This window comes from Pelodiscus sinensis, chromosome 14 (genome assembly GCF_049634645.1).
Source record: "Pelodiscus sinensis isolate JC-2024 chromosome 14, ASM4963464v1, whole genome shotgun sequence".
Classification (NCBI taxonomy): domain Eukaryota; kingdom Metazoa; phylum Chordata; order Testudines; family Trionychidae; genus Pelodiscus; species Pelodiscus sinensis.
Window position 1 is genome coordinate 37,522,152 of NC_134724.1, and position 25,080 is coordinate 37,547,231.

At 65.7% G+C, this 25,080-nt stretch overlaps 2 protein-coding genes across 14 annotated transcripts in view; one reads left to right on the forward strand and one right to left on the reverse strand.

The window, feature by feature from the left end:
• The window catches only part of PARP6 (poly(ADP-ribose) polymerase family member 6), a 35,156-nt gene extending 26,085 nt beyond the window's left edge, over nt 1-9,071 (forward strand). For 5 of the 13 annotated variants that reach the window (XM_075897537.1, XM_075897538.1, XM_075897539.1 and 2 more), the window contains exons 19-23: nt 830-899; nt 4,449-4,528; nt 6,093-6,156; nt 7,836-7,920; nt 8,478-8,712. In XM_075897537.1, coding sequence (XP_075753652.1) covers nt 830-899; nt 4,449-4,528; nt 6,093-6,156; nt 7,836-7,920; nt 8,478-8,580 — 402 coding nt within the window. In that variant the 3' untranslated portion in view covers nt 8,581-8,712. Of the gene's footprint in view, nt 1-829; nt 4,529-6,092; nt 6,157-7,835; nt 7,921-8,477 lie in introns of those variants that run through there. The other 8 variants (XR_012895818.1, XR_012895819.1, XR_012895820.1 and 5 more) reach the window with 4 other exon arrangements.
• A 6,953-nt stretch (nt 9,072-16,024) lies between these two features.
• Nucleotides 16,025-25,080, reverse strand: part of CELF6 (CUGBP Elav-like family member 6) — a 94,608-nt gene continuing 85,552 nt past the window's right edge. Inside the window, exon 13 of the mRNA XM_075897550.1 lies at nt 16,025-16,790. The gene's annotated coding sequence lies outside the window, so the exon portion shown is untranslated. The remainder of the gene's footprint in view (nt 16,791-25,080) is intronic.

Below are 25,080 nucleotides of genomic sequence, written 5' to 3' on the forward strand. Positions count from 1 at the left end.
CGACAGGTGCCGGGGGCGGGCAGATGGCCAGACCGACAGGTGCCGGGGGCGGGCAGATGGCCAGACCGACAGGTGCTGGGGGCGGGCGGATGGGCAGATCGACAGGTGCCGGGGGCAGGCAGATGGGCAGACCGACAGGTGCCAGGTGCGGGTGGATGGGCAGACCGACAGGTGCCAGGTGCGGGCAGATGGCCAGACTGACAGGTGATGGGGGCGGGCAGATGGCCAGACCGACAGGTGCCGGGGGCGGGCGGATGGGCAGATTGACGAGTGCTGGGGGCGGGCGGATGGGCAGACTGACAGGTGATGGGGGCGGGCGGATGGGCAGACTGACAGGTGATGGGGGCGGGGGGATGGGCAGATTGACAAGTGCCGGGGGCGGGCGGATGGGCAGACTGACAGGTGATGGGGGCGGGCGGATGGGCAGATTGACAAGTGCCGGGGGCGGGCGGATGGGCAGACTGACAGGTGCCAGGTGCGGGCAGATGGCCAGACCGACAGGTGCCGGGGGCGGGCGGATGGGCAGATTGACGAGTGCTGGGGGCGGGCGGATGGGCAGACTGACAGGTGATGGGGCGGGGGGATGGGCAGATTGACAAGTGCCGGGGGCGGGCGGATGGGCAGACTGACAGGTGATGGGGGCGGGCAGATGGGCAGACTGACAGGTGTCGGGGGCGGGCGGAAGGGCAGGTGGACAGGTGCCGGGGGCGGGCGGATGGCCAGACGGACAGGTAGGGCAGGGGCCTGCAGTCCAGCCCGTCTGTGCCCTGGCCCCGGTCTGTGCTCCCTCCCTCTGCCCGTGTCGCTCACGCTGGTGTTTTCCTGCAAGCTGCATGGAGCAGCCTATGGCAAAGGCATCTACCTGAGCCCCATCTCCAGTATTTCCTTTGGATACTCAGGTAAGAGCTCTCCCCTTCCCCTGCATCCGTGGCCCGGGAGAGCTCCGGGTCCCCGCCGCTGGGCCGGAGAAGCTCACGCAGCCGGCCTGCCCGAAGCCCTGGGAGCGGGGCAGGACGCGGCTGCCGGGCACGGTTCTGAGCAGGGGCGGCCTGCCCTGTGGGCGCTGCTGGGCGTGGGCTGCAACCGCCATGGGCCGCTTCCAGCCAGAGTGCGCCCGGCCCGCTCCTCCGCCCCCTGGACTCCTGCTCAGGGGCTTCCCGAGCACCGCTCCAGCCAGGGGCTGGGCACAGCATGGGGCAGTGTAACCAGCAGCCTCCTGGGAGCCCCCTTCCTCATGCCTGCCTTCTTGGAGCTGCGCTGCTTGGTGCTCGGTGTGCGTGTGTTTGTGTGTGTGTCTGTGTGTGCATGTCTACGTGTGTGTCTGTGTGTGCATGTCTACGTGTGTGCCTGTCTGTGTGTGTGTCTACGTGTGTGTCTGTGTGTGCATGTCTACGTGTGTGCCTGTCTGTGTGTGTGTCTACGTGTGTGTCTGTGTGTGCATGTCTACGTGTGTGTCTCTGTGTGCATGTCTACGTGTGTGCCTGTCTGTGTGTGTGTCTACGTGTGTGTCTGTGTGTGCATGTCTACGTGTGTGCCTGTCTGTGTGTGTGTCTACGTGTGTGTCTGTGTGTGCATGTCTACGTGTGTGTCTCTGTGTGCATGTCTACGTGTGTGCCTGTCTGTGTGTGTGTCTACGTGTGTGTCTGTGTGTGCATGTCTACGTGTGTGTCTCTGTGTGCATGTCTACGTGTGTGCCTGTCTGTGTGTGTGTCTACGTGTGTGTGTGTCTGTGCGTGCATGTCTACGTGTGTGTCTGTGTGTGCATGTCTACGTGTGTGCCTGTCTGTGTGTGCGTCTACGTGTGTGCCTGTCTGTGTGTGTCTACGTGTGTGTCTGTGTGTGCATGTCTATGTGTGTGCCTGTCTGTGTGTGTCTACGTGTGTGTCTGTGTGTGCATGTCTACGTGTGTGCCTGTCTGTGTGTGTGTCTACGTGTGTGTCTGTGTGTGCATGTCTACGTGTGTGCCTGTCTGTGTGTGTGTCTACGTGTGTGTCTGTGCTGGTGGGCCCCACACACCGCATGGCACCCTCATTCTCCCCTCCCGGCACCGCGCCCGGGACATACCCGCAGCTACCGGCCGTCGGACGGGGCCATGGCTCTTTGCTGGGGGAAGGCCCTGGTGATGCGGGTACCTGCTGTCACAGCCTGGGTGTCCTTGTTCTCCCCCCTTCCATGGCCCTGAACTGCCAGTGTTGGACCCCTCCAGACACCCCAGGAGGCACCGGGTCCAGCCCCCTGCCCAGAGCAGGACCAGCCCCAACTCCAGCATCCCAGCCAGGGCTTGGTCCAGCCGGGACTTACGCACCTCCAGGGATGGAGACTCCACCCCCTCCCTCGGGAACCCGTCCCAGTGCTGCCCCACCCGCCTCGGGAAAGTTTTTTCCTAATATCCAGCCGAGCCCTCCCCCGCTAGGCATGTCAAACCGGTTCATTGGCCAATCGAATGCAATGGGCATCGACTGTTCGATTAGTCGCTAGGGCGCCTCCGCCCCAGGCTGTCGCTCCCTTCAACGGCGACAGCGCGGCGGGGATTCCTGTGCTGCGCTGCCGCGTCCAAGCACCCACCCCCCTCCCGCTGCCTCTTTCTGAGGGGGGGGCACTAGTCCACTAGCCGTTCGCATCCCCGTCCCCCTGCACCGAGAGAGCAGTGCGCCTCCATCTGCCAGCGCCCCCCCTGAGACCAGCCTCCTGGGACCCCCTGCCGGGAGCCGGAGGCTGCGATCAGCCCCCCCGTCCTCGGACCAGGCCCCTGCAGTGAGCGAACGCCTGCGCGCCGGCTGCGATGGCCCCGCAGCAGCATTGGGGGGGCCCCGTGGTGCAGCGAGGAGCCCCCTGTGACGGTGCGTTGGGGTTTCCCCGTCTCCTGCACCCCGAAATGGCACAAACAGACTCCACCAGCCAGTAGACTTGAGGGAGTTTATTGCTCCTCCAGGATACAGCGCAGCACAGATGGAATCTGGTTACAGGAACTGGGGCTAAGAGGCCTCAGTGCCCCCCGTGAGACAGGGGAATCCCAGCCCCCTCCCCAGTTCCTTCTCCCCTGCTTTCCAGCCAGGAACTAACTCACTCTCTCCCAGCCCCGCCCCCCAGCCAGGGCAGCATCCACCTTCCTTTGTTCCTCTCCATGGGGGTCAGCTGGCCAAACCAGTTGGGATACCCTCTTTGCATAGTGACTCATCGCTTGTCTGCTCGGTGGTGCTCCAGACAGCAGCCAGAGAGTTAGCAGGTTACCCCCCACTACGTCACACCCCCGTGCCCCGCCGGAGCCCTGGCACACGCCACTTGTTGAGTTGGTGCAGAAATTGGCCAGCGAAAAGCAGCCCATGTCCCAGGGCGTGTTCGTCGCGCTGCGCCCACTGAGGCTGCCAGGGCAGGTGGCTTCCTGGCTGCCCCCCCCTGCCCCCCATGTGGCTGAAGCTTTGCTTGGCTTGGGTGGAAGGCCTGGGGCCCTCCCCTCAGGCTGCTTCCTCCCCGGGGACCGGAAATCGGACAGTGTCTCTTCTTGAGCCGGGGCCTGTGGGCCGTGGCCAGGGCTGACTTCCCCGAGCGCTCGGCGCCACCTTCCCTGAGCCGAGCCTGGTAGCAGTCGGCCGGCCGTGCGGGTGCCCTGGCTAGCTGGACCGGGCCAGTCAGCGTGGCCCCACGTTCGCCAGGGGCCGGGGGAGGCTGGCCCTGTGCTGGGGGCCCTGGTGTCTTGCCGGGCTGGCGCAGTGCTGTGGAGAGCAGCCCAGCCCGGTGATGAATGGCTGGCGTGCCCAGTGGCTGTCACAGCAGGTGACGCTCTCGGGGTCCCCCCGAGCCTAGGGGAGCCGGGCTGGGGCTCGCGGGAGGGGGGCAGTGACCGGGCCGTGTTGGGGGGGCCTGCTGTGGGGAAAGCTGCAGATCCTAGTGGGCGAGGGCGGACGAGGCCTCGGGAGATGAGCCAGTCCACAGACTCCCACACTACTAGGCCTGGAGGGACCTGCAGCGGCAGCGGGTCCAGTCCCTGCCCCCACAAGGCCCAGCATGTTTAACCCATCCCTGGCAGGTGTCCAGCCACCCTGCTCTTCAGATCTCCAGGGATGGAGACTCCACAGCCCCTGGGCACTCTGCTCCGGTGTTTCACCACCCGATGGGTAGGAAGCTTTTCCTCGCGACCAGCCCCCGCGCCGCCGAATGCCTGTGGCTCTGGGCGGGGCCGTGGGCCGTGCTGGGGGGGGCGCGTCTCGGCTGTGGGACCCAGGCGCCCGCTCAGCCCGTGGGACCCAGGCGTGGCAGTTCCCCTGGCAGGTGCCCGCCCCTCTAATGTTCTCCCTGGGAATGCTGGCATGGGTCAGGGCTTGCCAGGGCTCCCCTGATCTGCACCCCAGCCCTCCGCCTCCAGCAGCCGCTGCGCCCCAGGGGGCACCCAGGACGTGGAGCGAGGCGGGCAGCTGTCCCCATGCGGCTCTCCCTTGGCTCTCCCGCAGGGATGGGGAAAGGACAGCACAGGATGCCCTCGAAGGACGAGCTCGTGCAGAGATACAACCGAATGAACACCATCCCCCAGGTAACCGGCGGGATTGCCAGCTGGGCCCCTGCCCGCACAGCCTCGGCTCGCCCGGCTGCCCTCCCGCCAGCCGCAGGGTGCGTCTGGCCCAGCGCGGCTTGCACCACCTCCGCCACTCCCGTCTGCGCAGGGAGTGCTGCCCAGTGGTTAGAGCAGTGGGCGGGCTGCGGGCTCCATTTGTCTTTCAGTAAGTGACGTACCCGCTTGGCATTGGCCCAGCGCTGCTTCCATGGCCGCTGGTGGCCATTCGGGTCCCTCCTCCACGGTGGCGCTCCCCGTGTCCGTGGCTGTACACCCCTCGCCCCTCTGCGAGCCCAACCCACTGCCGGCGCTGGCCCACGCTCCCCGTGTCCGTGGCTGTACGCCCCTCGCCCCTCTGCGAGCCCAACCCACTGCCGGCGCTGGCCCACGCTCCCCGTGTCCGTGGCTGTACACCCCTCACCCCTCTGCGAGCCCAACCCACTGCCGGCGCTGGCCCACGCTCCCCGTGTCCGTGGCTGTACACCCCTCGCCCCTCTGCGAGCCCAACCCACTGCCGGCGCTGGCCCACGCTCCCCGTGTCCGTGGCTGTACACCCCTCGCCCCTCTGCGAGCCCAACCCACTGCCGGCGCTGGCCCACGCTCCCCGTGTCCGTGGCTGTACGCCCCTCGCCCCTCTGCGAGCCCAACCCACTGCCGGCGCTGGCCCACGCTCCCCGTGTCCGTGGCTGTACACCCCTCACCCCTCTGCGAGCCCAACCCACTGCCGGCGCTGGCCCACGCTCCCCGTGTCCGTGGCTGTACGCCCCTCGCCCCTCTGCGAGCCCAACCCACTGCCGGTGCTGGCCCACGCTCCCCGTGTCCGTGGCTGTACGCCCCTCGCCCCTCTGCGAGCCCAACCCACTGCTGGTGCTGGTCCACGTTCCCCGTGTCCGTGGCTGTACGCCCCTCGCCCCTCTGCGAGCCCAACCCACTGCTGGTGCTGGCCCACGCTCCCCGTGTCCGCGGCTGTACGCCCCTCGCCCCTCTGCGAGCCCAGCTGGCTCACACTCCGGTGTGACACCGGTGACGGTCAGCAGTTGCGACCCCTTTTGGGCCAGGCTGGGGTAACCCACGCGCCTGCTGGCCGGGGCACCCTGACCCGGGGAGAGGCAGAGAACCAGTGGGCGTTTCGCTCCAACCCTGAGCTCCAGGGCCCCAGGGTCGGCTCCGCCTGGTGGCGCGACATTCGGGCAGCGCGTGTTGGGCAGGGAGGGGTCGGGCCTGGTACGATTGTGGGCGAGTTGGGCACCGGGGCGCCAGGCCACTCCATCCCCACCTCCAGTGTTCTCAAACGCCCCTCAGCGCGGCCAGGCTGGCTCAGACCAACGTCCGTCCAGCCCGGGGTCCTGTGGCCAGTGGTGGGTGCTGGGAGAGGGGACACAACAGGGAAGCCTCACCCCGTCCTGGAGACCGACTGCAGCAGAGGGCCAGGCTGGGTTACGAGCTGCACCGCTCGGGCGCGCGCAGGGGCTGGCCGGGGGCTGGCTGGTCCCAGGGAGCCGGGCCAGGCGGGGGGTAACCCCGACACTCTGCCTTGTTGCAGACGCGATGCATCCAGTCCCGGTTCCTGCAGAGCCGCAATCTCAACTGCATCGCGCTGTGCGAAGGTAAGCGGGGGGAGGGCGCCCGGGCGCTGCCTCCTGGGCCCTGGAACGAGGGGGCAGGGGCAGACCCCTGGCTGCCTGCTGGCCTGCCGTCCCCTCCTGCTGGGCGCGCGGCCGCTCTCCGTGCCCTGGGGACGCGCTGCCCGCTCACTGCCTCGGCCCCGTGTCCCCTCCCCGCCCCCCGTGGCTGAGGGCTGCACTGGGGCACAGTGTGGCCTGGGCGGTGGGCTTTGTCTGGGCCAGTGTGGGGCGGCCCGTGGGGCTGGAGGGACCCAGGCCGCCCTATCTCCGGTGGCGCTTTGGCTGGTGACACTCGCTCGAGGGCCTTCTCTTGGAGACCCACAGGGTGGTGTCAGCTTCCCCCGCGGGCCCTGGGGGCAGAGGCTCTGCTGGGGGCCCGCTCCCCTTGGGCCCGGCTGTGAGGCGTGGGGCAGCGCGTCCCCATGGGCCGAGCTCGGCTCCTGTGCGCTGAGCCCAGGGGATTCGGCAGCGCTGGGGGCTGGGAGCCTGGCTGTCCCTCTGCTCCCAGGCTGGGGTGGCTCCCTGGAGGTGTGTAGGCACCGCGCCAGGGGCTGAGGGACGTTGTAGCGCCCTGCCTGGGGGTACAGCCAGGCTGGGATCCCGCCCCCGCCCGGGCCCCCCGGGGCAACTGAGCTCAGCAGCCGTGCTCCCGACCGGGCGGTTTCAGTGCCGGAGCCCACACCATGGAGCTGGCTTGTGGCCTGGCTGGGTCTGAGCCCACCGCCCCCGGGCTGGGTGACGCCTGCCAGTCCCGTCCTGGGGCTGGGACCGTGGCCCTGGGAAAAGCTGAGTGGTAGAAACCTCTGCCTGTTCCCGCTGGGGATGCAAAGCCATGCCCCACGTGTCCGTGGCCCCGACCGTGAAGGCCGCGTGGCTTCGGCTCGGCTGGCCGCCGTGGTGCCCTGAAGCCAAACCCACTTCACCCCGTTCCCCGTGCCCGGGTGTCCTCTCCGTGGCTCGTGCTGCGCGTGCCCGGCGCGTTGGAACCGAGGAACCAGCCCGGGGAGCGGGCGCTCTCCCCACGGCGCTCAGCCGGTGGCCCACGTGTCCCCACCGGGCCCACGTTTCGCTTTGGACGCGTCTGCGGTGCCGTGGCACAGCGCTGGCCTGACGCGCTCCCAGCCCGCTGCGTGCGCTTTGCTGGCGCCCATGGCCCTCTCTCGCTCGGCCGGCTGGCTGGGGTTTTGTGCAGCTCCTGGCGTGCAGCGCCGAGCGCCCAGCAAGGCAAACACGGCACAGCGCTGCGTCGGCGCCGCCCCTTCCCCCGCCTCCCAGGCCCAGTCGCAGAGGCAGGTCCCTGGGGGCTTCCTAGAGCTTTCAGGGCCAGACGGCTACCTCCTGCAGGGCTCGGGGCCGCTGGGCTGAGGGCAGGGAGCTGCCGCCTGAGCAGCGTTTGTGGGGCCCCTGTGGCATGTGGCCCTGGGCCGTGGCCCGGCTCGCTGCCCCCTGCATAGCACAGGCCCGAATCCCGCCCTCCCGCCTGGGACGCACGTCTCAGGGGCTGACGGCTGGGGCGGTTCCCGGGCTCCCTGCCAGTTGTGCCTCTCCCAGCGCATGGCCTGTCTGGTGGGGACGCAGCCCTGCCGCCCCAGACGCCCCGGGGCCAGGCCGGCCCCGTCAGCCAGTGAGCCGGCAGCGTCTGACGCCTCCTCCCTTCGCAGTGATCACCTCCAAGGATCTGCAGAAGCACGGGAACATCTGGGTGTGCCCAGTCTCCGACCACGTCTGCACCCGCTTCTTCTTCGTGTGAGTGCCGGGCGCGGGGGTGGGGGGCCCAGAGCTGTCCGTCAGCAGCTCAGCTCCGCCCCCGGGGAGGGGGAGCCACGCCCCCAGGAACTGCCAAGGCCCAGCCGTGCCCTGTGCACCGCCAAACAGCCGCCCAAGGGCAGTGTCCAGCCTGCTGCCCCCTCCCTCCAGGCCCGGCCCCCATTCACCGCCACGCCGCCCCTGCTCCCTAGGGGACCCCCGAGCCGCTCAGGGCCTGGTGCACAAGGCGGTGTGGGGCGAGAGAGAGGGGCAGGGAGAGTGCTCTGTCGTCAGGAGCCAGCCCCGCCGGGACAGACCCAGCCCGCAAGGCCACGAGGGCCCGGCTGCCGGTGCCCCCGCCCGGCTCGGCCCTTGGCAGGGTGCCAGCAGCAGACCAGCTGCAGCTCCATTGGCAAACCTGGCGAGGGTCCCTCGGTGTCTGTGGGGGCGCCCGGCGGCAGAGCCCTGGGCCTGGCGCCCCCTCGGGGCCTGCTGCCCGGCGCTGTGCCCGTGTGGAAGGGGGTTATTGCTGCTCCTCTCCCGGCCTCGCCCCCCAGGTACGAAGACGGACAGGTCGGAGACGCCAATATCAACACTCAGGACCCCAAGATCCAGAAGGAGATCATGCGCGTGATCGGAACTCAGGTCTACACAAACTGAGGGGCCGGCGGAGCTGCACTTTTCCGGCGGGAGCCGCCCGGCACAGGCGAGCGAGGCTGCCCAAGGACACCACTGGCTTTCGGAAGGCCACAGGCCCCGCGGGGCTGAGGGGAAGGCCTCAGCATCCCCCTGGGGGCAGGACTCTGCTGCCGGCGCCGCGTCCGGGGGCGACGGCTCTGCACCACGCCTGGGAAGCGGGGCCGCGCCCGGGAGTCCGGGATCCCCACCGGCGCCCTGCGGCCTGGCCAGGGCTGGAAAGCAGAGAGCATGGCCAGGGCGGGCTTGTTGATACGTCCCCACCCCCCGCCCCGCGCGGCGCCGCGGGCACGCCCTGCCTCGTGGGCCTGCACTTGGACCTGAGCGGTGCCCCGGCGCACGGGCCGTTCTCACGTTTACAGCAAGGACGTTTTTAACGACAATAAACAAAGCGAAGCAAAAAAAGAGAAAGAGGAAGAAACGGTTTTAGCTTATTAAAGGTCTTTACAAACCTGTCCCCGGCTCTGCCGTGCTGCACGGGGCCTGTGTGGGCGGTGGGCCAGACAGGAGAACCCGCGGCCCCCGCCCGAGTGGCTTTGCTGCCCTCGCGCAAGTGAGCTTCAGTGCAGCAGGCCCTGTGTTCGGGGGCCCTTGCTGCAGCGCTCGGGGGGGGGCTACGTTGGCATTTGGACCCGGGCTGGGGCTGGCAGGGGTCTGATGGGAGGAGCAGCTGCTTAGCTCCAGGTCCGACTGGCATCCCCTCGCCTCGCCTGCCCGCCACAGGTGGGGATGAGCTGTGAGCCCAGCCGGGGACCCCCAGGGCACCAGGGGTGCGGGTGCCCCAGCTGGGCATGGTCACGGGGCAGCCACACCAGCAGGGGGGGCGCTGCAAGCTGGGCTGCTGGGAGCATCCCTGGGCAGCCTGAGTCACCCAGCCCTGTGCGTTTGGTCCAGGCCGCAGCACTGGCGGGGGGAGGGGGGGCAGAACGTGGCTGGGGCCCTTCGTCCCCGCCTGGCACCCCTAGCTGAGGTGCCCAGGTGCTCCCCTACCCCCGCTCTCCGGGGTCACCGCGCCGGCCTGGCCAATCCCCGTGTAAGTGCCTGGCCAGGGCGGGGGCACCCAGAACGACTGTGCCTCTCCCGGCCAGGACGCCAAGCGCTGGGGAACATCCCCCCTTGCTCGCCACGGGAGCGAGTCCGGGCATGGGCCACGAAGCTCATCTCACGCCTCTTCCACACCACTGCTTCAGCCCCCGGCAGCTCCCTCATTGCCCCCCGCCCCTCCCGTTGGGGCGGCTGACAGCGGGACACCAGCGCGGAGCCTGTCTGGAACCTTTCCCAAGGGGCTGGTGACGGGGGAGGCGCCTGGCCGTAGGCATCCAAGACACATTCAGCCGCTTCATTGCCTGGGTGCGTCAGAGGGCTCGGGGCCTGCTGGCCCGCTGCCTGGCCCCCTTTGCTGCCTTTGCGCTGGGCGCAAGCCGTGCCCCCCGCCTGCTTGTTCCCATCCATGCGCAGAGCACGTTGGTCTGTGCACGGGGGCGTAGGCAGCTGTGCACCACCAATAGAAACGCCGGCTGGGGGCGCTCTGCTGATCAGCTGGGCGGCCCCGGACTCACCTGGGTGGCTGCCCGGGCGCTCGGCGTGCAGGGAGCCCTGGTGCCAAGTGGCTCTAAGGCACCAATTGTGCTCTGGTAAGTGGTGTAAATGGTGACACAGGTTGCACAGTGAAGGCTCATCAGGGCCTCTGGCTAGTGAGGCCATTTCCTTGCAGGCGGCAAAGTGCGCAGCTGCCCTGCCCCAGGCAAAGGACCCCCTTTCTGTGCAACGCAGCGGCCATTCAGACAGACGCACTCCGGGCACCGCCCGGGTCTTAGGCTAAGCCCTCCTGTTGTCTTTCAGTGGGTGACTGCGGATCATAAACGGCCGTCTAAACCCGGCCTGGCGCGCCCCTGGGCCGTGCAGTGGCTTTGTGTGGGTGTCCCTGGGGCTAAGCCAGCAAAGCCTTCGCCTCTCCGAAAAGGGCGCGATGAGCTAAAGAATAGCCCGGGCGCCCAGATCCCCCGCTCTGGCTCAAGGCAGAAGGGAGCAGGTCACCACATTTCTCAGGCCTCTTCGATAAAAACGGGGGCTGAGTCATTCCCGAACTTGCCTGGTGTGAGCTGGGGCAGGCCCATGTTCACAACAGCGGTCACATTGCCTGTGGACTCGGCCTGTCACCAGCCGATCGGAGCCGCTCTGTTGCACGTATTTTTTTCACTTCATTGCACTTTTTTTTTTTAAAAAAAAGTCACTTGCACAGGCTGGCTGAAGTCGATTGTCTTTGTTTTGTTTTCACCGGGAGCACTGGCCTACGGTAAATGCTAACGCGCTACAAACCCGTTCTGGGCGAAACCACTAGGAAATGTAACAACCAATCACAGAAAAGGGAGTCCAGTGGCCGAGCGAGCAAACCAGGGCCTGGGAGTTGTGAGAGGCGACTAGACACAACTAGTCCTTCACGGGCCTTGTCTGCCCTGCATTCGGTGTGGCTGGGCATGCACCGCGTTCCCTCTCCGACCTCTGCTCCCCGCCCGGCTTCGGGCCGCCGGCCCCCCAAAAGCCGTGTGGCAAAGGTGCGGAAGGGCAGAGGAGGGGGAGGTACGCCAGTGCAGCTGAGCGCGGGCCGTGGCCCTTGGGGAGTGCCCAGGGCCACAGACCCCACTTCCCTTGCGGGGTGCCCGCGGGGCTGAGGCTGGGGCCCCCGGCGTGAGGAGCCTGACCCGGCACACGCTGAAGGCTATGGGAGGGCGAGATGGCCTGCGCCGACAGGAGGACCAGAGCAGGCCCACTGACGGAGGCAGGGGGGCAGGTGCCACGGGCCCTGGAGAGCCAATGCAGAAGTGGCTGGATCCCTGGGCCCTTCAAAGCCGCAGAAGCGCTGCGCTGTGTGCCAGGCCACGCCGTGTGCCGGGCCGCGCTGGGCCGCGCTGTGTGCTGGGCCGCGCTGTGTGCCGGGCCGCGCTGGGCCGCGCTGTGTGCTGGGCCACGCTGTGTGCCGGGCCGCGCTGGGCCGCGCTGTGTGCCGGGCCGCGCTGTGTGCCGGGCCACGCTGGGCTGCGCTGTGTGCCGGGCCGCGCTGTGTGCCGGGCCACGCTGGGCCGCGCCGTGTGCCGGGCCGCGCTGGGCCGCGCTGTGTGCTGGGCCATGCTGTGTGCCGGGCCGCGCTGGGCCGCGCTGTGTGCCGCGCCGCGCCGTGTGCCGGGCCGCGCTGGGCCGCGCTGTGTGCTGGGCCATGCTGTGTGCCGGGCCGCGCTGGGCCGCGCTGTGTGCCGGGCCGCGCCGTGTGCCGGGCCGCGCTGGGCCGCGCTGTGTGCTGGGCCATGCTGTGTGCCAGGCCGCGCTGGGCCGCGCTGTGTGCTGGGCCATGCTGTGTGCCGGGCCGCGCTGGGCCGCGCTGTGTGCCGGGCCGCGCCGTGTGCCGGGCCGCGCTGGGCCGCGCTGTGTGCCGGGCCGCGCCGTGTGCCGGGCTGCGCTGGGCCGCGCTGTGTGCCGGGCCACGCCGTGTGCCGGGCCGCGCTGGGCCGCGCTGTGTGCTGGGCCATGCTGTGTGCCGGGCCGCGCTGGGCCGCGCTGTGTGCTGGGCCATGCTGTGTGCCGGGCCGCGCTGTGTGCCGGGCCGTGCTGGGCCGCGCCGTGTGCCGGGCTGCGCTGTGTGCCGGGCCGCGCTGGGCCGCGCTGTGTGCTGGGCCCTGCCGTGTGCCGGGCCGCGCTGGGCCGCGCTGTGTGCCGGGCCGCGCCGTGTGCCGGGCCGCGCTGGGCCGCGCTGTGTGCCGGGCCGCGCTGGGCTGCGCTGTGTGCCGGGCCGCGCTGTGTGCCGGGCTGCGCTGGGCCGTGCTGTGTGCTGGGCCCTGCCGTGTGCCGGGCCGCGCTGGGCCGCGCTGTGTGCCGGGCCGCGCCGTGTGCCGGGCCGCGCTGGGCCGCGCTGTGTGCCGGGCCGCGCCGTGTGCCGGGCCGCGCTGGGCCGCGCTGTGTGCCGGGCCACGCCGTGTGCCGGGCCGCGCTGTGTGCTGGGCCATGCTGTGTGCCGGGCCACGCTGGGCCGCGCTGTGTGCTGGGCCATGCTGTGTGCCGGGCCGCGCTGTGTGCCGGGCCGCGCTGGGCTGCGCTGTGTGCCGGGCCGCGCTGTGTGCCGGGCCGCGCTGGGCCGCGCTGTGTGCCGGGCCGCGCCGTGTGCCGGGCCGCGCTGGGCCGCGCTGTGTGCTGGGCCCTGCCATGTGCTGGGCCGCGCTGTGTGCTGGGCCATGCTGTGTGCCGGGCCGCGCTGTGTGCCGGGCCGTGCTGTGTGCCGGGCCACGCCGTGTGCCGGGCCGCGCTGGGCCGCGCTGTGTGCTGGGCCCTGCCGTGTGCCGGGCCGCGCTGGGCCACGCTGTGTGCCGGGCCGCGCCGTGTGCCGGGCCGCGCTGGGCCGCGCTGTGTGCTGGGCCGTGCTGTGTGCCGGGCCACGCCGTGTGCCGGGCCACGCTGTGTGCCGGGCCGCGCTGGGCTGCGCTGTGTGCTGGGCCGTGCTGTGTGCCGGGCCACGCCGTGTGCCGGGCCACGCTGTGTGCCGGGCCGCGCTGGGCCGCGCTGTGTGCTGGGCCGTGCTGTGTGCCGGGCCACGCCGTGTGCCGGGCCACGCTGTGTGCCGGGCCGCGCTGGGCCGCGCTGTGTGCTGGGCCGCGCTGGGCCGCGCTGTGTGCTGGGCCCTGCCATGTGCTGGGCCGCGCTGTGTGCTGGGCCATGCCGTGTGCCGGGCCGCGCTGGGCTGCGCTGTGTGCTGGGCCATGCTGTGTGCCGGGCCGCGCTGGGCTGTGCTGTGTGCCGGGCCACGCCGTGTGCCGGGCCGCGCTGGGCTGCGCTGTGTGCTGGGCCATGCTGTGTGCCGGGCCGCGCTGGGCTGCGCTATTTGCTGGGCCGCGCTGCGGGCGGCGGCAGAGGGGGCCTAGCGCTGGGCGGCCAACCTAAACCTGAGAAGGAGCCAGAATTGACCAATGCACACGGTCAAAGAGCAACAGTTGTATGTTCCCAGCCCTGCGCATCGCCCACGCCGCTCGCAGCACGTCCCACCCATGGGCAGCCCCGCCGGGCAGCGCCGCCGCCTCCTCTTCCTCCTGCCCACTGGGATCAGCGCTCAGGGGGAGACACAGGAGGGGGGAACAGGGCTGCCGGGCTCAGTGGAGAGGGTGGCGAGCGGCAGGGGGAAGGGTGGAGGGGGCAGCGCCGAGGGTAGAGCTGGGGGTTGAACAGTGAGCTCCCTCCGTCCCAGTGAACGTTGGCACCTGTAGCGCCAGCCCTGGATTTGGTACCTAGGCAAGGAGCCGCCTATTCACTGCTGAAGAGCCACAGGTGGCTCTGGAGCCACAGGTTGGCCACCCCGGCCTAGCGCTCTAGTGTGGGCGACACGGAGACCCCGCCCCTTCCAGCGTGTGGAGCCACCACACACACTCCTCGCCCGGGGGCCCGTGGAAGCTGCCGCCCCCCCGGATCAGAGCCTGGGTTATGTTAGGGTTTGAGCAGGAGGGTTCTGGCCCCCGGGTTTGTGGTTTTCGTTCCGCAACAGGCTCGGGGTGGTGCCCTCCGGAGCCGGCACTGCAGGGCCTGCCCCGAAGAACTTTTTCCGCTGCTCCGGCGCCTGGCCCAGCACCTCGCACACAGCGGGCAAGTCGGTTACCCCCACGAGTCCCACCGAAAACTGCGGCGGAGGGAGGGCAGTGCCCTTAAGCAGAGCCACGATCCCAGCCACGGAATCTGCAGCCACGTAGAAAGAAAGGCCGAGTCCCAGCCGCTGCTAGAGCCAGGCCGCGCGGGGACAGCACCATCCCCTGCACTCCTCTCCCGAGAGGGGACACGACAGCAGCATTCGAGTTCCTGAAAGGGCATGACAAGGAGGGAGACAAATTTTTCCCCTTTGCCTCTGAGGACAGGACAAGCAGCAATGGGCTTCAACTGCAGCCAGGGAGGTTTAGGTTGGACATTGGGAAAAACTTCCTGCCCGTCAGGGGGGTTAAACGCTGGGATAAGCTGCCTGGGGGGGTTGTGGAGTCTCCATCGCTGGAGATACTTTGAGCAGGTTGGACAGACGCCTGGACAGAAGGGAGGCAAGGACCCGAGGAAGGGGCTCCATTTGAGGCTTCGGAACGGCCCCCCTTTCCTCCTGGAGCACAGCTCAGGGCCTGGCTTGGGAGCCCGAATCCCTGTATTCTGTAGTAGGCCTCAGGCCGGCAGGCTCACCGCGCGGACGGGGCCCGGGGAACCACGAGTTGTGGCACCGGGGGGGGGGGAGGGGGAGATGAAAACCAAAGCGCAACAGGCCTGCTCCTTTCAGATCCCCAGGAGCGACCCGGCCATGGAGGGCCCCCCTGTCTGGCCCACGCTGTTTAATAATGGTTGGCCTCCCGCACTGCCTGTCTGTGCTTGCGTGTTACCTCTGGCCACGTGCAATAGTCAGTGAGATCGGCTGGAGGGGAAGATTCATCCCGGGATGCAAATATCTGACCCTGAGCAAATCTGCCCGTCTGCTAGGACGTTGGGAGAGGTGCTGTGGGGGGTGTGGGGAAGAAAATCTTGCTTTTGCCATGGCACCAGTAGGCACACGGTGGGGACAGGCGCTGCGCATCAGATTTGGCACAGGCGGAGACAGTCATATGCTGCAGCATCAGGTGTCGGGTGCCAGATCTGTTACCATATCTGTGGCCTAGGAACCAACTGCCGATTGGCTAGGCCCGGGTAGTGAGCTCACAAGGGATGCACTGGTGTAACTGAGAGCTGGATTTTCACACGCCGCGATCGGGCTCTGGTTCTCCTCTTGCACCCAGTGCAAAGGGGAGGCGGCAGAGATTGGAGAGCCCTCAGGAGCCAGTAAAGGTGGCAGCACATTTCCCGCCATTTTCTCAGCTACAGAGCGGGGAGACGTCTGTCGACCAAAATCATTTTTTGTCACAGAGCAAGTTGAGCAGAACTGGAAAGTTTGGGAGAAACAGGCCAATTTGGGCGGAACCTGCAGTTTCTCAAGGACTAGAAACAAAACGGAAAACGTCCTTCGAAACCAACAGTTTTGCTTGGTGTCAAATTTTTCCTCTGGCAAACCCCAATTTGGGGAACAATTTCAAGCGGAACCATTGGGGGATGTAAAAGTGGATCTCTCCACCAGCTCCACTAACTACCCAAGGTCGGCATTTCTACGTGGTTCTGCAGGGGTAGGAGAGGGGAGAGAGAAGACGCTGCTGCCACCAAAAGGCCACAATCCCACGTGCCACAGCCTTGGAAAAGCCTCTGCAGCCACCGGGCCACTGGACCACGCTACACAGCAAACAAAGCTCTTGCGCGTTTCCCTCTGTCTCTTGGAAACGCCTGCAGCTTTTACGCGATACTTCTACCTTTTTCTTTGTTTTTTTTTTAAATTAATTTATTTATATATATATATATATTTAAAAAAGCAGTAGTCCTTTGGTCCCTAAACTCTAAGGAATGATATGACTTTGAAAGAAGTAAACCCAATATCCTTGTGCCAGTGACACGCAAGGAGAAGGGCACGCCGTTCGGCTCCGCTCCGCGGTGTGTGTGTATATATATATATGTCTATATATATATAAACCTATTTCTATATCTCTTCTGTAAGTCCAACATCTGCTTAGCCTTTGATTTCTTTTTTTTCCCGAGAGATATGGAAAAAAAATCAATTTCTCTTTCCCTTTTAAAACAAAACATAATCCAGGTGAAACATACGCGCCTGGTCCAATCCCACTGGCTTTGGTTTATCTCCGTTTGGATCCTCTTTCCTAGTTCCTCCTTCGACACTTGTAGCAGCAAATGAGAGCTTTGCAAGGGCAGGGTTCATCCTCGTGAAGGCGTGGTCCCCGCTCTCAGTCCTGGGGCAGGCGGTTTTTCCTCCTCGAATCCCACCTCTCTCCCGGCGAGGAATTCACGGTCTCCTCCCGCCACGTCGGTTAAGAGTCTTATTCAGCAAATAACTGCGCCCGCTTGTCTTTTCTCCAGCACCATCGGGTCTTTTTCCTTCTCGTTAAGAAACAAATCAAACGGCTTCAAACATTAGAAAAGAAAAAGAAGAAAAAGCCGCAATGGCTCTTTTCCACCAGCCTTTCCCTCCTTCGCTCCCGCCTCCTCCGTGATATGTTGCAAAGAAAGAGAGCACACGTTTGGATACTGCACGCGGGAAAGGGTGCACTCTCCTCAGGCGCTGCAGGGCATCCAACCTGCAAGAGAAGAAAGGGCACATGGCAGAGTTCTCGGGCAAGGCCCACAGGGACGTACAATGCACGAGAGACCCCAGCGACGGGCTTGAACGTGGGCGAGTGTTAGTGCTCGGGAGAGAGGCGGGGCCATAGACACCGAAGGGTCACGTGTCCCGGAGGGGAGGAACTACGCACGCTCCCTTCTCGTATGCACGACTGCCAGGGCACCTCGCTTCTGTGCTGCAGCTCCCCCACCGTTCCCGCTCCGTGCCCCGTCATCCAGGCACACGCTCTTGCTCCCCTCCGGCAGCTCCGCCAACCACCCTCACGCCCCACCTGCAGTCCCCCTGCTAGTCCAGTCCTAGACTCCCCACACAGCTCCGCTAAGGAATGCATCTCCGTCCTGACCTGCCTCAGGCCTAGGTCCCGGGCACCCCAGCCTGGCCGGAGTACCCAGCACTGGGGGTTTGCCACTCCCTTTAGATCCACTAAGCACATTCCCACTTGGGACTGAGGCCAAGTCTTCAAATAGAAAAGAGGCCGGGGCACGGCTACATCTCACAGGGTTCCCGCTACCTGGGGAATGACGGGAGGAGCTCTGCGAAGGCCGGTGTGCTGCCGGGCGCTCGGCCCATCCAAATACCCAGTCTGCTGTGTAAAGAGGTGGCACTTCTTTAACGTCTCTGGGGCCAGAGCTCCACCAAAGCCAAAGCCAGTGCAGCAGCAGAGTCCTATGGTGTGTCCTATGGTCCTTTAGAAATCGGACGGGGCTCTTTTTGTCACTGTGCGCACGGGGAGAGCCCTGCAGATCCCTGGATCTGCCGCGTGCTTTGGTGGCTGCGGATGCGGATACCCATTTTGTAGCTAGAGCCAGGCAAATTCGTGCCTATCCACTTCATAGCCACGGATCATGTTTGCAGATGCAAACTCTGCAGGGAGCTACGTCTGGGCTCCATAGCTTTGTGAGACTGAGTCACAGGGACTGCCGGCGCCAGCGCCCCTTCCGAAAGGGTCGGCACAGAGAGCTGCTGTCCTAGTGGAACGGAGCGGGACTGCACCAGCTCACCCAGGGTTTGTCTGCGCAGCGTCAGCTACGTCAATTGCGTAGCTGAGGTCGAAGAAAGAGCCCTCTGCCTGTGGCTTCCCTTGCACCTTGTCAGATGAGGGCCACACAGAAGCCCGATATTTCGGAATGATTTCAAAGTAAGGGGCTTGCCGTGTAGACGGGCAGTCTGTTCTTTCGGGATAAGCGTGCAGCGCAGACGTAGCCCGAGAGGAGAGACGTGTCCCCCTGCGGGAGGGAATGGGAGCGGAGCGCCTCTCTGCTCCTTTGAAAATCCCATCTCAGACTTTCCTCCTGCCTCGGCTTCTCCTGCCTCCAGAAGGAAACAGAAGGAATTGGCATTGGAAAAGGTTCAGAAAAGGGCAACAGAAATGATTCAGGGTTTGGAACAGGTCCCATATGAAAGAGAGAGATTAAAAAGACTTGGACTTTTCAGCTTAGAAAAGAGATAGCTAAGGGGGGGTATGATAGAGGTCTATAAAATTACAACTGGTGTGGAAAAAGTGAATAAGGAAAAGTTATTTACTTGTTCCCACAATATAAGAACTAGGGGTCACCAAATAAAATGAACAGGCAGCAGGTTTAAAACAAACAAAAGGAAGTTTTTCTTCGCTCAGTACACAGTCAACCTGTGGAACTCCCTGCCAGAGGAAGTGGTGAAGGCAAGAACTTTAACAGGGTTCAAACTAGAGCTAGATAGATTCATGGAGGTTAGGTCCATCAATGGCTATTAGCAGGGCTCGCCGAGTGGCAGCGATGCCTGCTCGCCAGCCGCGCAGTTCAGTGCTCTGCACATGCGCAGATCACTCCGCACCGGCTCTTCCAGGGTGTAATCTAGTCGCCACGGGCGAGTAGATTACACTATTTGTCGAGCCCTGGCTATTAGCCAGGATGGTAGAAATGGTGTCCCTAGCCTCTGTTTCTCTGGAAATGGGTGATGGGGGAAGATCACATAGGGTTTACCTGTTGTGATCCCTCCGTCTGGGGCACCTGGTGTTGGCCACTGTCGGCAGACAGGATACTGGGCTGGATGGATCTTTGGTCTGACCCAGTAGGGCCATTCTTATGTTAACTCAGAGCAAGCCAACCACCCCGCTGAAGGATTAGCAGACAGGAGATTTGCAAAAGGGCTTTCCTGCATGCACCACCATGGCCTTGAGTCTGTATTGGGTAAGTAAGAAAAGGGGATCATGCGAAACAAGACCCCTACATCACATGAAACCCTCTTTTTCTGGGCCCAAGGGTGACTCAGCACCAGTCCCACCCTTTCCCAGCTCCCACGGCCGCGCGGCGAATGCGGGAGAAACACCAACACAGATTCGTACGTTACAACAGAGAAAAGAAGAGAGGGCAGAGACGCCACGGGTCACAGCTACTCACAACTAACCAAGCAGCACTCCAAAAACTCTCCACCAGGGGCTTCACAATCGCCCAAAGAACAGCACCAGCGCAGGAGAGGGAAAGATACAGAAGTAGAGACGTAGCGAACTCAACGTCAAGTCATGCAACGAGGTTACAACCGGCCGCACGGCGCCGCCGCCGAGCACGGTGACAACGTGAGTGAGGCACTTACAGTTCCGGTTTATTTAGGAGAGAGGGTTTTGGGTTGGGTCTCTCAACAGCTAGAGGGTTGCTAGGCAACCGTGGGGCCATCTTGGAGGAATGATTGGCCTGGTGTGGGGAGGTGCAGTAGGGTTGGGTTGGAGGAAACAAAACATACAGAAAAGATGAATTGGTTTGATGGCGCTTTCCCATGTCGCCTGCAGATCGGGTCAATGGAGGATGGAAAGCGAGGCTGTGAGGCCTAGTGCAATGAGGCTTGGATCCCTCTAGCACCTCACCCCCACAGGACCCAGGAGCTGTGCCCCTTGCCAGAGCCACCAGAGTAACTCCCAAGCGACACCGTATCTGAGTCCCACGGCTGCCGTGTCGGTGGAGACGGCGCCTAGACGGGTGGACGCGGCAGCTGCGGTTAGTCGCGTGACTCTTTGAATGCTCTACGCTCTGGGTTGATCACAAACAGTTCTGCATGGTCTGAGCTGTGATGCTGAGTTGTGACTGGTCAGAGAAGCTACCTGGTATAATTTCCCCTCCCTGACTGGATGAGAGCCGGCAAACACATCCAACGGGACAGGCTGACGTTTGGCAGCCACGAACACCTACATACGGGACTTTAAAATTCACCATGAACATCCCTCCATCCCTCTTTGCTACCTGTACTGATGGCGCAGGGAAACAGAGCTGGCCTAGCACCCAGGGACCCTGGCTCCAAACCCGTTCCCTCTAGCCAGAAGACAAGCGCTCCTGTTGCCAGGAACAGGCGACACTAGCTGTGCGCACTCGGTGGGCAGGGAAGGAGACCGAGACGGCACATTCTGGCTCTCGTCCGCCAGGGACCTTTGCTGAGCATTCGACAACGCGCTTGTGGGGAAGTGGCCAGTCGTCAGGGTTCCTCCCGGCTGCTGGGCTAGACGGTCCCCGACTCATCCGCGCCAAATCAGCCCTAGGCAGCCTCGCCGCTCCTGCCCCTTCGTCCAGAGGCCATGCCCCTGGTGTCCCGGTGCCCAGCTCCGAGACAGGCGCAGGGTGAAGCGCAGCTGCTGTGAGCCGGGTCGCCAGGCCACCGCTTCCCATTTTACACCCCCGGGCACAGCTGCTGGGACTGGGGCGCTGGGCGCGGCTGCCTTTGGGTGTCTGTAACCCGGGCGCAAGGAGCACTGTAAGACTGACCTGTCCCTGGCCCTTTGGTCCCAAAGGGGACCAAACCACATGGGCATTTGAGACCTTTGGTGCAGGCCAGATGGACCAAGGGCTGTCTACTGCCGGTAGGAGACATGCCTCTCGCTGGGGTCCCGCCAGGCCTGGGCAGAAATCCCCCCCTCCCTGCGTTTCCTGCCCAGCCCACAAACACAAATGACCTGGGGGTGCATATGGGCCTCGTTTGCGTCCAGGTGCTGGTTTGGGATTGTGCTGATCCTCTTATGTGGTGACACAGCCCCCGAGAGGGGGCGCGGGGATGTCCCATGGGGAGGGGGTGCAGGGACGTCCCATGGGGAGGGGGAGCGGGGATGTCCCATGGGGAGGGGGCGTAGGGACAAGAGGGGGCGCGGGGACGTCCCATGGGGAGGGGGCGCGGGGACAAAAGGGGGCGCAGGGACGTCCCATGGGAGGGGGTGCGGAGACAAGAGGGGGCATGGGGATGTCCCATGGGGAGGGGGCACGGGGACAAGACGGGGTGCAGGGACGTCCCATAGGGAGGGGGCGCAGGGACGTCCCGCCAAGAGGGCGGGTGTGAAATTACGGGAGCTGGAATTTGCCCAGGACACGGGGGCTCTCAGCCCTACCTGGGGGTTGCCGGGAGCTGAGCCCTGACATTGAAGCTGGATCTGAAATCCGGCGCTCGCTGACCCCCGGCTTGGCCTGGTGCTGTGCTGAGAGGGAGCCCTTCTGACTGCCCACCACACGGCCCCTTGGTTTCCTAGGCTACTGGTGCCCAGCCCGGCCCCGGTCCCCCAATCCATGCTGCAGCCCAAGGCCAGAGGAGAACCCGGGGCGAGAGGCGCCGGCGGGACGGGACACTACGGCCCCAGGCTGGCTGGGTGTTTGGAGGCAGCAGCTAGGGACGGGCGGTTTGTGTCTCTCGCTGGGGTGCGCGGCTCCCGGGCCGACGGCCATGGCGAGGGGCAGCATGTGGAGGGGGTTTGACCGGGGGACGGGACGTGCCCTGTTTTGCGCTGACAGCAGCAGCACTTCCCTGCAGGCCGGGCTGAGAGCAACGTCCCTTCGGCCAGCCGGGGCGGGCACGAGAGGGCCGCGCGGCCTCAGAGCAGACGTGAGCGCGCTCCGCCCGCAGGACCCGGCCAGGCTCTGCGACGCCCCGTCTTGTGAATAGAGACCTGGAGGTGATTAGCACAGTCACGGCGGCCTGTGCCACCCGGGGGCGTGCGGGCGGGGGGACACCGGAGAGGTACACGGGCGTGCACCCCCTTCCTTTCCCCTCGGCCTGCCATGTGGGCTCTGCCCTCGCTACTCTGCCAGCAGCCAGGGGGAAGAGCGGCGCGGGCCGGACTGCCTGGCGGTCACCAGGAGAGGGCAGCAATGCCACAGCAATGCCAGGCCGACTCCGGAGCCCCTTTCACGACTGAAGGCAGCACGAGCTGCACGGAGGCCTCGGACTGTGGCCCCTGCACGTTCCAGCTGAGGTCCCAGCGCACTCTGCGAGGGGCAGCGGTGCCGACAGGGCAGAGGAGGCGCCCGGGGGCCTGCTGGAAGGTTTGCCTGGGCTCGGCGCGTGACCCGTCCCAAGACGCCGGCGCAGAGGTGGAGTATCGGTAACGGGGCTGAGAAGGCGCCGCCTGGGCCCCTCGGCCCGCCGCTCATCCTGCCTCTTACGAGCCATTTCAACACAGGCAGCAGCCCAGAACCGGCCCCCACGGTGCGTTCTCCTTCCGCCTCGTGAGCTCTGAAGGGACAGGAACTGAACTCGCGCACCAGCGGCCGGTTTGGGGGGTTTCCAGCACAAGGAGGCGCCTGGACAGATCCAAAAGGCACGTGCCAAAGAGCCAGGTCTTCAGGCCCGTCTCCCCTCGGTGCCCATGTTCGCATGCGGCGTGCTTCCCCCTCAGCCCGGGGGTCGGGGAACATGTGGCTGGTGTCTGCAGGCTGCACCGGCGCCTGGCACCCAGCCAGCTACCTACGTGACACCGAGGGCACGGAACTCAGCCTCCTTTTGTCCCTCAGCTCCTGCAGCAGACCTGAGCGAGAGCCGCTTCCGGTGCGCCCCCCGGCTCTGCCCCTCCTGCGTCACCCTGGGCTCACAAACTGCCCGGCTCCCTCTGTGCTTCCTAACTCAGCCCCCTTCCCTTCCTTGCGGCGCCCGGCTGCAGTGCCAACCCCCGACCCACGCCTGCCGTGCGCCTCGTGCTGCAGATAAACGCCCCCACGCGGCTCCGGGCCCCAGGTCAGGCCCAGCTCTCGGGGCTCTGGCACGGGGAGAAGCAGGCCGTGGTTCCCGGCTGCACCCAGCCCTCCCCTGGTAATTAGATGTCCAGGTCAGCAGCCGGACCATGCTTCTGGTGCCCTTTTGCACCCGGCACCAGCACACCCAGCAGTCAGGTGGGTCTGGCTGCCCTGCATGGACAGGCCGGCCCGGCCCAATCTGAGTCCCAGGGCAGCAAGGGACTTGGCAAAGCGAGGACCAGCGCCCCCAGCCAGCGGTGCTGAGACGTCTCCGAAAGCGGGAAGGTGCTAGAAGAATGGAGGCCAGAGAACACAAAGCAGAAAGCCTGGGCCTGCCAGCGGAGGCCCCAGGGACCCGTTCTCATGCGGCGGCAGGGGGAGGGGGTTGTCCTGGCCTGCACCCCTCAGGACGGCTCCGGCTCTGGGGGGCCGATCGCATTTCTGTGGGTGTGTCTCGGGGGGCAAGGAGACTCGGGTTGCCTATGCCCGGGCAGCAGGGGGCAGCACAGCGGGGCTGGTCCAGAACCGATTTTGACAGACCCGCGGGCTGTCGAGTAAGCTCCTGTCTCAGCACTGCAGCAGCTTCTCAACATCAAATTATTCCCATTCCGGCCAGTATTCCAGATCTTGATTTTCACCCAGAACTCGAAACGTCCCGCGGACACCCACCCGTCCCGCTCCAAAAAGGGTCAAACGCTCCCCCCATGTTCGAAAGAGACGGCGTAATAGCCCAGTGGCCTCACAGACAGGCAGGTTTGCTCCCACGAGCAGGGCCAGCACGGGGCTGGCTGGTCGAGAGCCACAGACTCCTGCCTGCCCGCCCACAAGCACCTCCAGTCCCCGCTGAGAACAGTCGTCAGCCAGAGACTCGGGACCACTTGCCGACACCCAGCGCCTTGGCCTCCCCGCTAGCTTGGACACTGGGCAAGAGCCGGCTGTCTCGCTCGCAGTCTCCCCCGCTCCTGAGCTCCAGCACAGGGGGGTCACAAGCGCCTCTGCGGCCAGCCCCCCACCAGAGCGAGGAAACGCGGGCCGGCAAACAGAGGAGGAAGTGACAAAAGGCGAACGGAGCCGTTTAGCCCCAGACCGGGCCTGGGGCGGCTCCCGGGGCTCTGGGAGGTGGTGGGACAGAGAAGAGGCAGTTTGAGTCATGGGGGGGGGGGGGGGGTCGCTCTGGGGAGTTTTAGGGAAGATTGTGTCTGAAAATCATATTTTATCCCATATCCCCAGCTCAGACTCGTCGCCACGGCGGTTAGCCCCGGGGATTCGCTTTTGTCAGCTCGCTGGACGCCTCTCACGGCTGGGCCCCCCCGTGCCCTCCCTTCCCTCTCCAGGCCGGACCCGCAGCACTCTTGGCCGCAGCGCCCCCTTCAGGACACCGCCCTCCGGCCGCGCCCACTCCAGTGTCTCTGTCCTCCAGGGCCCTCCCCCCGGCAACACCCACTCCTCCTGTGCCCAGGGGTCCCTCCCCAGGGAACACCCACTTCCCCTACACGCGCCTGGCCTCAGTAACCCACGGCCGGGCCTCACCTAGGCCTGCCTCAGGGGCAAACTGCTGTGTGGAACAGCCACTCAGCACTGGCAAGGAGGTGGGGGCCAGGGGTGGGGGCCTGCTGCCTCTGGCTGCCCCCTGCAGCCTTCCTGCCCTCGGGTCTGGCCTCAGGCCCTGCAGCCTGGGAGCTTGCCTAGACTGAGCTGAGCTGAGCTGAGCTGAGCTCTGCTTCCCTTCCCTTCCCTTCCCAAGCAGCCGCAGCCGCAGCCGCACCCCTCCCACTCTCCAGCCAGAGCAGGTGTGAGTCCCGTTACCTCCTTTATATGGCCCCCAGCTGGGCCCTAATTAGCAATAAGGCCTCAGCTGGGGGTGGCTCTAGCCCTGGCTCAGGGCTGGGTTTGCCCTTAAAGGGCCAGCGCAGGGCTGGCGGCGGGTCCAACAGCCGTTTGGGCGTGGAACATCCAGCCCCGCTTGAAAACAGAGCGCGCCCTGGGCCCAGGCCCGGATCCAAGCACTTCCCCTCCTCCGACTTGGGCGCCGAACTCGGCAGCTCGTGCCCAGCGCTGCTGGGAAGCGCCCTGCCGAGGCAGGAAGGGTTCGGCGCTCCGCAAGGTGAGCCCTAGGCGGGTGGGTGTCCAGTGGAGTCGAGGGCCACCCCAGGGCAGTGAGCTAACCAAGAGCTTCTCCCGCATGCAGGGCCTCTGCTGGCGTCTGCTGCTGGCGCATGTCGGTAGCTGAGCGTCGCCACGTGGGCCTACGCCCTGCAAAGGCAGCCAGGCGCGCCTGTAGGCAGCACG